Source organism: Vicia villosa, unplaced genomic scaffold (assembly GCF_029867415.1).
Source record: "Vicia villosa cultivar HV-30 ecotype Madison, WI unplaced genomic scaffold, Vvil1.0 ctg.000006F_1_1_1, whole genome shotgun sequence".
In the NCBI taxonomy this organism is placed as follows: Eukaryota; Viridiplantae; Streptophyta; class Magnoliopsida; order Fabales; family Fabaceae; genus Vicia; species Vicia villosa.
The window spans coordinates 711,349-727,751 of record NW_026704936.1 but is presented as its reverse complement, the minus strand read 5'-3'; the positions used below and the strand labels follow the sequence as shown (position 1 = coordinate 727,751).

At 35.4% G+C, this 16,403-nt stretch overlaps 3 protein-coding genes across 3 annotated transcripts; all 3 read left to right on the top strand.

Annotated features, from left to right (window-relative positions):
- The first annotated feature begins 385 nt into the window (after window positions 1-385).
- LOC131621488 (uncharacterized) lies at window positions 386-10,573 on the top strand. The gene is made up of 6 exons (XM_058892540.1): window positions 386-905; window positions 2,423-2,599; window positions 2,855-2,980; window positions 3,268-3,465; window positions 4,643-4,807; window positions 9,896-10,573. The coding sequence occupies exons 1-6, from the start codon at window positions 639-641 to the stop codon at window positions 10,274-10,276; spliced, it is 1,314 nt and encodes a 437-aa protein (XP_058748523.1). The 5' UTR covers window positions 386-638; the 3' UTR covers window positions 10,277-10,573.
- A 993-nt stretch (window positions 10,574-11,566) lies between these two features.
- On the top strand, window positions 11,567-13,161 carry LOC131621481 (uncharacterized). The gene has a single exon (XM_058892532.1). The coding sequence runs from the start codon at window positions 12,101-12,103 to the stop codon at window positions 13,043-13,045; it is 945 nt and encodes a 314-aa protein (XP_058748515.1). The 5' UTR covers window positions 11,567-12,100; the 3' UTR covers window positions 13,046-13,161.
- Window positions 13,162-13,846: 685 nt separating this feature from the next.
- LOC131621495 (uncharacterized) lies at window positions 13,847-14,639 on the top strand. Its single transcript, XM_058892546.1, has 2 exons — window positions 13,847-13,896; window positions 14,006-14,639. The coding sequence occupies exons 1-2, from the start codon at window positions 13,847-13,849 to the stop codon at window positions 14,637-14,639; spliced, it is 684 nt and encodes a 227-aa protein (XP_058748529.1).
- Window positions 14,640-16,403: the final 1,764 nt, after the last annotated feature.

Here is a 16,403-nt window from a genome sequence, read left to right as displayed (position 1 = left end):
TTATCTCAAAGTCTGTTAATGCTTGACATCATTGTGACGTGATTCTTCACAATGTTAAAGATTTTTCTTCTAAAAAATGACAAGTTCAAATATTTCATACTTTTAGGGAGGTGAATGTTTGTGCAGACTATCGATCTTTTACGGAACTTCATATTAGAATCATCACTCTTCTTCTGATAGTCAATACTAGTGAAACTTTATTTTCTAGATAATTTTATGCTTTATTTTTTTTCCAATATAAATAAAATAAAAGAAAGAGATAAATAGAAGAAAGAGATAGAAAAACACAAAATATTGAAATGAAGATGGAGAAGAAAAAGTTAAAAGAAAGAGTGACAAAGAGATAATAAAGGAAAAAGAAAAAAAAGGCAGTAGTATTTCTCATCATGTTAGAAAATAAATTATTTAATTTTAAATTTAAGTCGATGTAATAAACCCAGCCGCATCAAACTTGTACTACTTCCCATTGAATATTAATTTCCAGCGGTTCATGATCGCATCGGAATCCAATTACCACCACCGACGAAGATTCTGGAAGTGGCAGTTCCTCACAGTGCCAGTTTCATTTTTGTTTCTAGTACGAACCATTTCGTGCAGAGATTCAATTGGATCCAGAAAATCGAGAGGTCGTTGAATCGATGGCGTATAGAAGAAAACAATACGGAACTTCCAAGTCCTCTCCTTTGATTTTCGAAACCGAACCAATTCGAAACCCTAATCCTGTTACACCTTCTTCCTCCAACTCCAACTATGACGGCGTTGACACTTCTTCGTCTTCCCTTGCTGCTAAAGCTATCAGAGCTTCTTCGGCGCGGCGTGATTCTTCGCTCTCGTCTCTTTATGGTCACTCCAATCTCTCCTCTCCTCGTTCTCAACCTACTCCAACTGTTCCTCCCTCCGCAAAGGTCTCTCTCTCACTCTCACTCCCTTTGATTTTTGCTGTTTTTGTTAAATAGGTTTAACTATAGTAGTGCAAATTAGACTGTATTGCTGATGATTATTTTTTCTAGTATATGATTTTTCAAGTATTGTTGTTGTTGATTTATGTATATAGTATAATGTTTTTTAAAGATAGAAGAAAATTAGATATAGATCAAAATTCTTCTAAAAGCTGAAGTTAAAAAGGGAAGAACAGAAATGGATAGAAATACTTCAGTGTAGCAATGGTGTGTATGGCCAATTCAAAATTACATCAACTTTAAGGAAATTGGTGAAAACCTGGTGTTTATAGCTCCTGTTTAGATTAGCTTCTAGTTTATGGGAGTATCTCACTATGAAGCATAGACACCTCTATGAGTAGACTTACAGTTGGTACATACAGTTGGTGTCTGACACTTGTATGACTCATGTCAAGCTTCATCACTCTTTAAACCATTGTGTGACACTTGTATGACATTCATTCAACACGTGTCGGACAATTCAGACAAGTGTTTCAAAAAGAATTTGTTTTTTTTTCTTTGCTTCAACACACCCTATACATTTTTTGGACAAATCTCACACATCTAAAAGGCATAAACATGTATTGAAGCAATGTATGTTATCAACGAAAAATTGAAGATGTTATTGATTCGAATATTTATATCTCTTTCAACAATAGATGGATAAATGAGGTTCAAATACTATCATATATGTAACAAAGTCGGTGTTTTATGTTTTTGACATTATTGATGCCGAAGTGTGTGTGTGTGTCGTGTCTCGGTGTCCGTGTCAGAGTCCGGGCTTCCATCATAGGTATCTCTATCTCAAGAGAAGTTTTACGAACTTACAAGAAATTTCTTATTGAAGTGAAGAAGTTAGGCGAGGGAGTTTTTGTATTAGATAGGGTGTAAAGGGAGTTTTTGTAGAAGTTAAGGTGTAGAAGTTGATTTCAACTTATGAGATATTAGGTACCAACTTTCTCTTTCTCTATAATAAATGCTTATATTGAAAGGTTTATTGAAACTAGCTCATAAACTCTATCATCTCCATTTCCTTAGAAGACCTCAAATCAGAAATGTCTAGCATTTATGATCAGTGTGTGTGTGTGTGTGTGTGACTATTTCTCTGAGGATTCCTTACTTCAATTTTTTTGTTTATTTTTCTTGTTAGATTGATTCTTTGGTTGATATTACCCATAACCCAGATGTGGAAGCTGCTTCCATTAATTGTTGATGTGCATACAATTCTAGTTCTAAATTTGTTGTAATGCATAATTAGATGAGATATCTGCAAGATCTATTTGTTACAAATTATTATGCACATGTAACATGGAGTGAATGCTGATTTCATATGCATGCAGTGAAGATTGGAAACAGCATGTCTAACATATGCTTACTTTTCTTTTTTGCTTTTCTCAATCTTTATTAGTCTCTGCCAAATGTATCATTCAGTTTCAAAATTTAGGCTAGTGTTGCTAAACTTACCATGGTGTTTGTAAATATAGGATTCAAGAGCTTATGAATATACATCTATGAAGAGATTGGATGAGTCAAAGAATGGATTTTGGGGTGTTCTTGCTAGAAAAGCAAAATCAATTCTTGAGGATGATGGTTTAACACGGGAATCTGAAATACCTGGGTCACCAAGGTCACAATTTTCAGATGTAACATCTAGGGGCAAGGTGAGTTTATATATCTCTCTCTCAAAATCTAGGATGCCGCTTTGTAAATTGTATGTTATCCCTGGGAAAGAAATTGAGTAGTTTGATATGATTTCATTGATCCGTAGATCCAACTCTTACTGCAAAGTACACAAAACGGGGGGCCATATACAACCATGCACTTAATTTTCATACTCTTTCATATGACTAGTAATTAATTGCTTATTCATTATTTTTGAACCGTAAAATTGTATGCTAGTGTCATTCTCTGTGCAGGGCCAAAATTTGAATCACTTAGAGGAAGAAAATCTCAAAAGAGACAGTCCAACAATTATTAGGGGATTAGGTGCGATCACATCCTCGCTTACTCAAATTGGTGGCACCATTGGTAAATCTTTCGAGGTGAGATTTGATATAGTATATTGTTGCTAATGTTTAGATCTATATTTTCATTCTCTATATTTGTGGCCGGATGGGATGTTTATCTTATTTCTACCTCGGTATTTTACTTAAACATTTGCCTTTTGGATATAGGCTTATGTAATTGACAGGGATGGGATTATGGGAATGTTTTATAGTATGTTGTTTATCCTATGCTTTTGAATTTCAAGTGTAACTACATATTCTCCTACCCTCTTCCATAGATATGCTTTGTAATCTTATTATGCCCTTGCAATTCGTATTCGCAGGAAGGTTTTACAATTGTTGAGAATCGGACTTCAGATATCATTCAGGAAACCCGTAAACATATCAGGAAAAAGCCTGGAAACATTTCAGTACAAAATCAGGGAACAAACCATTCTACTACGTTGCAAGAACCCCAGATGCGGACCCAGAAGTCGCCAAAGCATGCAGACCAAGAACTTCAGCTGAAGGCATCTCGCGACGTAAGGTGGCAACTGTGTATTACTTTATTATGTGGTAACCGTACATATGGGGTTAAGTACTGTAGCAACAAATGTTAAACATTCTTGGTTTATGTTTGTTTTTTAAAATTTATCTGTCACATTTTCATGTGTTTTTGCTAAAATATACTGCATTTTTTGTGTTGGTTGTGTTTTAAATATCACGGGCTATCAGATTCAGCCAATCCAAGAATTGCGATAGGATTAAAGTTAGAAAACTTTGAGCGGTTGTCTATTGAAGACTCAATATATGAATGATTCATCTATGCTATGAAACAAACACGTGGATAGTACACGATACAAATTGACATGATACAGTGACTATTACACCTCAAAGTAAAAAGCACATTTACCTCAAAATATTAAGACTGCGTGTTTGTGCATGCTAATCAATATGGAAATATAGACATTTTTGCTACATGTTTAAATAAGTGTTAGTTATAACTTACACCGTTATTAATTTTTCATCCTTTTAATTCTTAAAATTGCAAATAATGTTGGAGTGTTGTTTGAGTGACCATGCCTGACATATGACAAAGATAAGCAGCAGTGCTTTATAGTTGTCCAGTACATTTATTTACTACTGTAATTTTCTGATGCTAAAAGCTAATTTTTTCCTTCATCTAAACCGAAATATACGCTAGTTTGACATAGGTTATATCACATTGCCAAATGATGGTTCTGTCTTCTGGTCCCGTTGAATATATCTATTAAATTCAACCATCTTTTCACCTTCTAATCACTAATTTTGTCTGTCATAAAATTAAGATGTGAACCTATTATCATCTGTAAATATTTTTGGGGGCTAAAGCTTACTCAGGGCCATGATTTTCCTAGGTCCATTTTATGGACATGAAGTCTGAAGCAAGAGTAATGCTATACTAGTATTTTGGTGTTAGTTTTCAACTCTGTCTCAACTCATTCTTACTCTGGCCTTTACTGCTCTTATATACTATGTTTTTTATTCTTCCAATAACAGATAATTATGTTAATTTATTTTCTTTTCCTTTTAATGGTTTTTTTAAGGTAAAGGATTGTCATTAGTATTCTTGGTTTTATATATCCTTCCCAAAGGAAATGTTTATTTTGAGTAGGTTTGTTCATTTGTCAGAAGATATGAATGTCTTTGAAGCATTATTTACTATCTGGGTTTGTGCAGGTTGCAATGGCAATGGCTGCCAAAGCAAAACTGCTTCTTCGGGAGTTGAAGACTGTCAAAGCTGATCTGGCATTTGCAAAAGATCGATGTGCTCAACTAGAGGAAGAAAATAAAATCCTCCGTATAAATCGTGAAAGGGGAGATAGCCAAGACGACGATGATTTGGTATACATCTTTTTTGTTTGCTGACTTCCTTCTTTTAGTTTCATTACGACCCTTGTCTTTCAGTGAGATAGATATTTAACGTTTATCATGTCATCTATTGTTCATTTCACATACTTCATATCTCCCTATGATATAGACAACTCCTACCTTTGCAAACACATCCCATGACTACAATTACATGAAACACATAGTGTTAGAAACCCGAGTCCGATAGTGGTACCAAAAAGCGCCCAGTTCCGTGGTTGGAGCGGTGCGGCCGCTACAACTATGATTGGCCAAAAGATTACTGTACCCTTAAGTTTAGACCCTTTGCAGGGTTGTTTTGGGAATTTTGACCCAAAAATTCTAAATCCTTTCTTCTTCTACCATGCAACTGCGTATGATACTACGACTCATTCCTCTCTTCTGTATATGTTTGTGACCCACCATTCTTTCTCTGTGACTGCACGATTCATTCTTATCTCTGCTCGCAGGTCAAGTTCTCTCTTTTCTTCTTTTTATTTCGATTCTTAGTGTTTTTGTCTTTCTTTACTTCTCTGCTTCTATTCTTCCTTCCTCTGTTTTTGTCTTTTTCATTTTGTTGATAATTAGCTTCTAGTTCTTACTGTTGATTCTTCAGTCTTTATGTTTTGTTTCATGTCTTCTCTTCTCTTTTCTGTTACTGTTTTTTTTCCGTATAATCTTTTTCATTTTCTACTCTTTTCTCCTCCTTTGAGTTTTGTATTTATAAGTTTGTTTTGCTTAAGACTTGTGGCTTTTACTTCTAATTATGAATACTTCATGAATTTTGAGTAATTTATTTCATTTTTCAGCAGCTGTGTTTTATTAATTTTAATTTTATAATAGTTCCTACATATATCAAATTGCGGCCGCCCTGCTCAATGCAACTGCTCTGTATCCAGGATTGACAACTATGGTTTTCAAAGTTTTGTAGAAAACAGTGAAAACAACTGTAGTAAATTGTTTTCTATACAAAGTTTTGAAAACAAGAAAAAATGGAAATATGGTATTTTTGTATTTGTTAGTGAAATTAAGAGAGAGATGGATCTAGAGAAATTAAGGGCAAAATGGATATTCAGCACAGTGGCTCTAGCGCTTGATTCAATTGTAGATTTTACTTTGATGAGAAAGGGATATCAAGGGGCCAATTGAGCAATTTACTAGTGGAGTGTCGCTCTAAACCTAATGGGCCAGGCCCAAACTGATAGTGGTTTGCTGGAAAATGATTTTAATAGGAAACACGTACATAATTTTTTAGAGTAGGCCATAGGGTCATCAAAACTTAAGCCACTTGCTGGCTGAGTTTCTAATGCTAAGGCTGCTGGACTGCAATTTATCTCTGTCAACCAATGGGTCCTTGCCAGTTGTGTTATTGTGGGATAACAGAATCTATGCAGCAGCTACGATGTTCCAATCGAGATGGATTCAAGGAGAGAGAAGGAAAAACCATGTTTGAACGAGCAAGACGGAGACCGGAGGCTCGACTGGACGCACCTTCATGCCCGGGTGAGATGGCAACGAGTGAGACCCACATGGCGGAGAAGAAGCAAGCATGAAGCAGCGTTTGACGACGAGTTTTGAGAGATGGGGTGTTCTGGAAGAGGTGAGGTTGATAGTGGTTATCAGTCACTGGGAACGCCGCTGTAGATGGTGATTGCAACAGCAGCAGTGGCAGATTTCGAATCTTGCACAGAGAAAAAGAATATTTGTTATATTCCCTACCTTTTGGAAACTCCACAGCAGATTAGTGCCACGCCCAATCAAGCTCTAGATACCATGTTGAATTTATGATTATGTGTAAAAGATGAGAGAAAAATATTATTGATAATAGCTATTGACTTGTTACAAAAGATTCAATACAAATTCCTATTTATAGAAATACAGACTCAATCCTAAGTCAAGAACAAATCATGATATCAATAACTTATATCAATTTGATCTCTAATAGTAGACTCTCTAATCATTGGTATCAACACAATCATTAGTCTTCTGTAGTTCCTTCACGTCACCAAAGTCAAGGTTGAGTCATTGGCATCAGTCATACATGCCATGTCCCACTTAAGTTATTTTACTTTCTGCAGTCCCATTGTCCGGCCATTTTCAAGGTTGAATCATCGGCACCGGCGCGGCAAGTCATTAATCTTTGGTAGTCCCTTCGCCTCACCAAAGTCAAAGTTGAGTTATTGGCACCCGTCATAGATGACATGTCCCACTGAATTTGTTTTACTTTTGGTCGTCCTATCACGACTATTGCCAAGATTGAGTCACCGGCAAGTCATTAGTCTTCGGTAGCCCCTTTGCCTCACCAAAGTCAAGTTGGAGTTGCTCGAACCAATCATAGATGACGATGACATGTCCCACTAAATTTGTTTTACTTTTGGTAGTCCCGTCGCTGGACCATTGCCAAGGTTGAGTTACCGACATCGGTTTCAAAAAACTTTTGACTCGTTCCACACTTAAGTTGGTTGTTCAAGTGAATCATATGGCCAATATCTTTATAGTTTCTTTTGGATGCAATTTGTGAAAGTTTATTTAAGTTCTGATACTATTGTCTGAACCTTCCAAATGCACTTCTGAGAAGGGCACACCTTCCTTTGTTTGATATCTTGCCACAATTTCTCAGGATGATGATCATCCCATTTATTGGGCTAGACTATCTTTATAGAAAATGTTTCCAACTTCACCCGCATCTGAGTTGCCTTTCCATCTTGTTTTCGGAGTACACCTTTCTTTTGTGACAAGCTAAAACTTAGTAAGCTTTAGCTTGAAGGGGGTGTTAGAATCAAATCCTAATATTTATTATTAGGGATTAGAGTTAGCAATTAATATCAATTTCATATAGTATATATTGTATTTATTCTATATGCTATTATAAATTGAGGTGAGTGTAGTCTGATTTAGGCACACAAAATTCACACATTGAACAAACAAAATGGGTATTGTGCAAAAGAATAATGTTTTTTGAGTCAATGTGCCAGTAGTTAATTAAAATGATGAATGAAGGAAAATTAAAAGGGAAACTCTGCTGATCAGTCTTAAGATCTAGATATAATGGGCCAAGATCTAGCTCGGGCACTTGAAAGAGTACTTGCAGCTTCTCTTTTAAAATATCTGCAACCTCCTTTTTTGGCCTTAATGAACCCATCTCAAGTGGACAAGCTCAAATGAGATAAGCAAATACAAGATAGGATATTGGGGCACTGCCCCTGTTTTTATGCCCAGAAAACACAACAAAATCAGAAGATTTGGTTAAACAATCTGTTATTTCTCTTCTAGCAAATTTGAAGCTTGAATTGACTATCTTAGAAGGCAATGTTAAAAAATTTACATTTTTCTGAGTCATATTTATTAAGCGGGGCTCTTTGCTTGCTGCACAGACCAAAGGCAGCTGTGAAATACTTGTCATCCTATTTTTGTGAAGTAAATTTAAAATCTAAAAGTTGAGGATTGATGAATTAGAAGAGATACATTTAGGACCCACTGTTGCCAAGAATTCTTCTCTTTAACACAATCAATATACTGTGTTGCAGTGTTGCATGAAGTAAATCTATTGGTTCTGGTGTTTTTGTGTCTTAAGTTTTTTGTCTCTACAAAACCAATTTTGCGAAATGAGTAAGAGTTGCATGTCTATGTTGTGAGATCTTGTGTTAACAGGGATGCTTTTTGAGAAACTAATTTGTTTGAGATGGATATGAAATATGTGCATGTTTCTCGGACGCCCGGGGATTGTATTCAAATTGGTGCAAAAGCATACAGTCTTGTTTTGTGGAATCCAATGAAATAGGGGTATGGGAGTAAAGGAAACTTTGAACCTTCTTTTGACATGAGTGGTTTCTTGGCATTCATCTTTATAGATATGGAAACAAGAAATGAAAAAATTCAACTTTCCTATGGCAGTTTTTGTTAATGAAGCCAACTGGAGAATGAATCTCAATTTCACGGGTTGCTCAATTTTGTATTCGATAGAGGCAAATTTTGGTGGTGGATACAAATTTTAGCCTCGAGGACGAAGCTGTATTTAAAGGGGTGGGTAGTATAGAGACCCAAGTGCGCAACCCAGAGAAAATGTAGTAAAGAGTGTGTTAACCGGTAAGGATATATGGTATATAAAGAGTGGGGTAGGCTCCTTAGTTGGCCAGTTTGTAATGCCTTAGTAGTGTAAATGATGAGCTGTGTGAATTGTGACGGTGATGCAAGATTATTGAGTGAACTATCATAGTAGGCATAGGGAGTTCCCTTTTTCTTCGAGGAACTTGTCTTTGGGGTAGACTGGGATTGTTTCCCTTTCTACGGTTTTCTTTCTTCTTGAATCAATTAAATACAGTGAATTTCGGGTTCCCAATACATAATGCGAAGTCCAAGAGAACTGATGTTGGACATGAGCTGGTAAAACTATTTCTAGACATGAATTTTGGAGTACTTATTTTGTATAAAAGCAAAAAGTTACTATGAAAAGATGGGGCCAACGGGAACATGGTATGTCATGATTCCCTAAAGTTCGATATATTTTTACACATATTCTTTAGTTTTACATATGTATAAGTTCTGTACAAGATATTTCTATTAACCGTTCTGCCGAGCCAAGAAAATTAGATCATAAACTATTTTTATGTCTTTAAAACATTTTAAACAAGTGTTTGTCATAAAATAAGCCCGAATAAGCTCTCTCAGATGTCCCCTTAAAACTAAAATTCCATTAGCATGTTTTCTAGATAATTACATAAGGTAAACAGAAATTAGTATGGCGTAAGTATCCAAAAGACTTGATGTATTTGGATTCCCTTCCTTTGTTATCCTTCACTTGTTTGTACTTTCTTTTTTCTCAACTCTAATTATTATTAAAGAAAACGCTTTTACCACTCCTTACTTCCCCTTCGAAGACACTCAAAAAGAGTATAAAAGAACCGTATCCAAATTTAGAATGATAGAATTTGAGTTTTTCCCAGCTCTGGTTCATATTTCAGTCTTGAGTCAGTTGATATGGTTACTTAGGTTTTAACCACATTGCATGCTTGTGAAAAATGTTTTCGGACTATGCTCATTTCACCATAATATTCTGTATTTTAATAATATAATTTTTCCTTACAGGTACGACTTCAACTTGAAACTCTTCTAGCTGAGAAAGCTCGCTTGGCCCATGAGAACTCAGTTTATGCCCGTGAGAATCGCTTTCTGAGGGAGGTTGTTGAATATCATCAGCTTACGATGCAAGATGTTGTCTACTTAGACGAGAGCAATGAGGAAGTCTCTGAAGTTAATCCTCTTAACCTACCCCAAGTGCCTATCAAGTCCCTAGATTCTATTACTCCATCTGCAACATCCCTATCATTGCCTTCAGAAGCCAAACTTGGCATGGGTTCAGAATTAACAGGAAGCATTTCATGTCCCATATCAGGAAAGAATGTAAAGGATTCAACGAGTTCTGAAGGGACAAGCATCTCTTCTATAGCTGGAAAGGATATAAAATGACATGAAATTCTTCTATTACAGTGGTGATGTAGCGGTTTTGATGCCTTCATGATTTGTCATTTGCATGTTGCTCGTTTTATATATCTTGGGTGACATTAGCTTGATGTAATTTTGTACCTTATATTGTGTAACTTTATTAGTGTTTTTTAAAATTTCTTTTTATAATACCAACATATATAACCCAAACCAGCTATTTTCTGTATAGCAATATTTGCCACAAGCCAAAATATAAAGTTTATGTATATCAAAGTACTGTTATTTCTCTAGTTCACTTCGTCATGTGCATCTTAGTAATGTGTATTTGTTGATCTAAGTGAGCAAATAGTACACATTAGTGACAGTGATAGAGTACCAGTATTTGCTTATTGAATTCATACTGTTTTTGTGATCTTGAGTGTGGATATTAATAACTTCTTCTTTGTGTGATTTGCTGTTGGTGTCCTTTGTAGATATAGCAGCTTCCCATTATTTCAGGAGTTATTTAGAGGATGGCATTTTATTTTTATCCTTATGTATACATCTACTTTTTCTTAAGCATATAGTATGGTTGTTGTAAGTATTGAGAAGGTTGATAAATGATCATGTATTGCAATTGGCAACATAAAGTGATGTTTATTTAACACATTTCCTTGATTAAGAATCTTATCAAGTACTCCTGCAACAGTGTTAAGGCTTTGGATGGTCACTCATTTTTTCCCTATTTAGGCTAACCCTACATGGAACAAATAGTTGGTTGTGGCATTCACTAGATTCCGAGTACCATTAAATCTCATATCCAATTACTGACTAATACAACCTATATTAATTAATGTAATCGTACTTTGTTTTGTACTCTTTGATTTGACCCATATTTACAATTCTTTTCAACTTTTTTGGATCCCAATAGAGTCAAAAATGAGTCTAGTTCCGCAACTTATATATGTTTTGACTATTCAATTATTGAGAAGGTAAAATAAAATTTAGATTGAATTTGAACGATTCAAAATTGAAAGAGATTTATTATTACCATGACAAAGTAGTAAATTCTCATTAGATATAGTAACTGTAAAATTAATTTACATTAATACCTGTAACATCCTACCTAATTTTTAAAAAGAAAATAGTAAAAGAAAGTTTTTAAATTAAACGAATTGAAATAATGATTTTTTCACTCAATTAGTCAATTAGCAAACCAGTGAAGAAGTTGAATGTAAATATTATAAATAGTATTTTCCTTTTATAAATTAAGCCAAATAAATTCTAAAATTAGAGAATATTTCTATATAAAATTAAGGGTTTTTGTTGAACACAAATTAAATACTGTAAAATAGTGTGTTCATGCACTAATACCACAGTGTGTCTTCCACTCTCAATCTCTTATCGCAATGCCGCTCCCTACATCTTCTCCCCATTCTCTGCTTCCTTTCTTCCCAATTTGCTAATTTCTCTTTCCATTATTTCTCTTCAAACCAAATTCAGGGAAAAAAACCAAAATTTTTCCTTTCCTTCTTCCTTGAATCTCAATCACCAAACTAGTTCTTTGTTAAAAATCTCAAGATTTTCTCACAAACCCATTTCACCAAAGCTCCTAATCTCTTCAAAGATCTGATTTTTATCTCTCTTGAAGTGAGTTTCTGTTAAAATTTGTTCTAACATTGTTTTCATCCGCAGAGGCACCACACCACAATGTTGAACATTCATGGCCGTTTTGTGCTGTGTAAGCTATAAAGTTTCTCTCTTTTTCACTCACTCTTGCATTTTACCCTCTCTAATTGTGTCTCTTAGTGTTAGATTTTCATTGGGTCTTTTATTTTTTTTCAACTTTGACTTGAAAAACTTATCTTGATGAGGGTTGCAAAATTTCTCCTTGCAATTGTTTCTTTCACATTGCCATTGTTTCTTTCACTGTCATTTTCATTTGCTCAGATTCCATTTGATGATGATATTCCATCAAGAACACTCGATTCCGTTCTTCAAGATTACGCCTTTAAGGCGTTTTCTAAGCCGAAAACAGGTGTACCTTATGATGCTCAATTGCCTTATAACCTAATAGGGGTTAATGTTTCTGCATTGAGGCTTAGAAGTGGTAGTTTAAGAATGAGAGGGGTTGAAGCCTACAAAGAGTTTCAGATCCCACCAGGGGTTGTTGAGCAGCCTTATGTAGAGAGGCTTGTTTTGGTTTACCATAACTTAGGAAATTGGTCTGAGAAATTCTACCCTTTACCCGGTTACACGTATCTAGCTCCTGTCTTAGGTCTGTTATCATATAGTGGTGTTGATTTGAGTGCTGAAAAGTTACCTGAATTGGATATAAGAGCTTCTGATAAACCGATTTTGATCAAGTTCCATGATGTGAAATCAGCACCATATGGTTCATTTCCTAAATGTGTGTATTTTGATCTACACGGTTCAGTGCAATTCGATATTCTACCATCCGATAACATCTGTTCAACAATGCAGCAAGGGCATTTCTCGATTGTTGTTGAGTCTAACGCACCGACCCCTGCACCTGCTGCTGTTGCTGCCAATATTGATAACGGTCGCGGGAAGAAAAAGTTTAAGATGTGGATAATCATCGGATCGTTGGTTGGTGGATGCGTATTGTTGATACTATTGAGTTTATTGGTTGTTCGATTGGTAAAGATAAAAAACGGGATGAAGATACAGGAAATGGAATGGAGAGCTGATAGCAATGAGACCTTGCAGATGACATCTGTTGGAGGAACCAAAGCACCATTGGCAATCGGGACTCGAACAAGGCCGACGATAGAAAACGATTACATTCCTTAGATTTTGAAAGGGCTCTTGTTGTTGTTGTTGAATGATTTTTTTTATCTCTTGCTTTTGTGACATTACAATTTTTCTGTTTATAATGAATGAATGAACTCAAATGCTTCCTGTGATTAGTTCTACAAATTTGGTTTACTTGGTTTTTTCAATTGGTGTTGTTATTCATTTGAATTGCATAGGATCTGCTTATGCTCATATCATGTACAATAACCAACAAAAATAATTCTATGGAACATTATTGATTTGGTTATTTGTTGACTTATGAAATGGTTCAGGTTTCTGTGTAGACACTGTAGATTCTGTAATTGCAGGAATCTCTTAAAATATTCCATGTATATAACTTGTGACTTATCTGATATTATATTTTGTTTATTGCAATAAACTCTTCACAATAGTTTACAGAAACAACTTTCACAGTATTGAGTGGGTAAGGGTTTTATTTTAAACAATGTTTACCTTTCTGCAAAGTTCAAACTACTTGTGACAATAGAAGCTTTTTTGTTTTGTTTTGTTTTGGAATTGATAAATTGCTTTTTCCTTTTAAAAAGACAATTAGATTGTACCCTGTGCGATGTTAAAACAATCACCATCACCCTTTGTTATAATATATTAAAAGAAGTGTTTCCATGGCAAAAAAAGCTTTTGATTTGCATTCAAATCAAGAATCATGAACAAACCATAAAACAACTCAATCTCAGCAAATAAAAGTTTCATAAACTAATAAATATGAAATTGAAAAAATGAAAATGCAATTTTGAAGAAGGAATATGTATATATATATTTTTTATAACAAAGGAAACCATGTCTCCAAGCCAGGTTCAAGAACCAAAACGCAAAGCTAGGCCAAAAAGGTTATGGGCTTCCAAATTTCAATCCCTTCCTATGAAACTAAAAATAGCAAAGTTGAAATCATTCAATAAAGAAATGCAATCACCAACTACATGATCTAGGATTTGGAAGGTGGCAAGTAGGTAATGGCAAGAGTGTCATAATTTGGAAGGATAATTGGATCCCTTCGAGCCTAATTGATAAAGTTGTTAGTCGCATTGGCAACTTCAGTGATGCTATAGTTGATGGCGTCATTGATCCGGATCAAAGACAATGGAGAAAGGATTTGGTTCTTTCAGCTTTCAATGACTACGAAGCAAATCAAATTCTTAGCATTTCTATTTCCTACAGACTTCCTGAAGACAAATTGATTTGGTATGACGAAAAGAATGTGAGCTATTATGTCAAATTTGCTTATCATCGTATTAGGAAGGAAAAAGAAAGACTTGAAGCAAGGCCATCTGGCAAAAACAGAAGTACACTGTGGAAGGAGATTTGGAAAGTTCAACTCCCAAATAATGCAAAGAATTTCTTGCGGAGACTGATTAAAGGAATTCTGCCAATCAGAGCCAATCTGCAGAAGAGGGGAACAAGAATTGATATAACATGCCCCCATTGTTACTCTAGTGCTAAAACTGAAAGTTATATGTTTCTTTACTATCACATTACTAAACTTGTTTGGTTCGCCCCTCCTATGGGCCTTCAAATTTCTGAGCGTATTGATCTCAAAGTGCGACTGTTGAATTGTTTTAAATCTAGGGACTAGAAGAGTGTTCAAGTTGTTTGTGCAACGCTATGGAAAATATGGTGTTGAAGGAACCTCATTCTGCTCCAAGGAAAAGCTTTCCATCCAATGGAGATCACAAACGAGGTTGTGCTCTTTGTTGAGGAATTCAACAATGTTGCCAAAGACAAAGTCCATTGAACCTGACACGACTGTCAGCTATCCCCAGGCGTATAAGATCATTTCTGTTGATGTCGGGTGTTTCAATAACGGTATCACCGCGTGGGGCTGTTGTGTCAAAACCAGAGATGGGAGAAGCATTTTCTCTACGTGCAACCGACTCCCGAACCCTAATCTAATTGTAACGACCATTTATTTTTCTTCAAGGGTCCGTTTGGGGTTTGGTTTTTGGAGGATTTTAAAGGGGAATGCTTTGGAGGGTTGCGTGTATATCATGAAATGTGTTTGACTTTTTAAAAAAGTTTAAAAACAATATGATTTTATATGCTAATGTAGTATATTATTTTTTAAATGTTTAAAAATAGCGCAATCATTTTAAAATATAGACGCAACCCTCCAAAGCCTTCCCCTCTAAAACCCTTCAAAGTCAAACTCCCAAACGGACCCTAAGGGTTTTATCAATATTTTCCCTTTCTTTTTGAAATAAATAAACTTCGGTGGCAACTTTGTTGTATTTCGAGCATTCGTTATGCTGGATTTTTTTTTGCGCCGCGACAATTTCCAACCTTTAATCACATCCTTCCAAGTTTTGTTATATATGGATTTGAGAAAGGCAACCATCTTAGATTTCCAATAATCATAATTGGTGCCTGATAACAATTTGCGAGCAAGTGAACCAGCTACGTTATCAAAGTAATAAAATATAAATTTGTCTCTACAAGGATTGCAAACTTAAAACAAGAATATTGTGCAATTTGTTTTAAAACAGTTATTTGGAGGGTTTGCAAGTTTGTTTGGTCGAAAACGCTAGAAAAGAGTTTTTGAAATGATAATGAGAAAGGCGGTCAGGTCGGATTATCAGAATCTCCTATTTCTACTTGATTGACGAAACACACATTAACTGAATACAAAGTTACACGACGGACTAACACTACCACTATACCCAATCCCTTTGCCTATAGCTCACTAATCTAGGTGTCAACTCCCCGATCCCTCAGGCCAATTGTCACGTCAGATTAGGAAATAAATCTCGTTAATCCCTTAGTCACAATTCCTAATTATACTATCCCTAGTCAATTAGAGAATCCAACAATTAAAGTAGTTCAAATAAATAGCCCTAGGGCCACTAGTCACTACTATCAAGGTTAATTCAAAAGCTGTAGCAATTGAAAGGCAATGAGCATAAACATTAATTGAATAATAATAAAAGTCAGAACAATAACATTAGCATCATCCGATCATATGTCCCAATCAAGCAAAAATAGATTCATCATTAAATTGGACCTAACCTAGAGAAATCTAGCTCTCATATTGAATAAAAAAAAATACCAATAGTGTAGATGAGAAGAGCATAAAAATCACTGAAGAAATAGCTCTCTAATGACTTCAATGGTCTTCAACAGCTCCAAAATCGTCCTCAAAATCACTTTTTCGTCCTTGGTCGGCGAACTCTTTTTTCTTCTCTTTCTTTCCCTTTTATAGCCACTGAAAAACGTGTCAGGAAAGTTCTCCAATGCGGCTGCGCCACTTATCAACACGGACACGTTGTCCAATCATCTTCTCAATGTGGGCGCACAGTTTTTCAGCGCGGACCCGTTAACCTACATTGCGGATGCGTTCTAGACA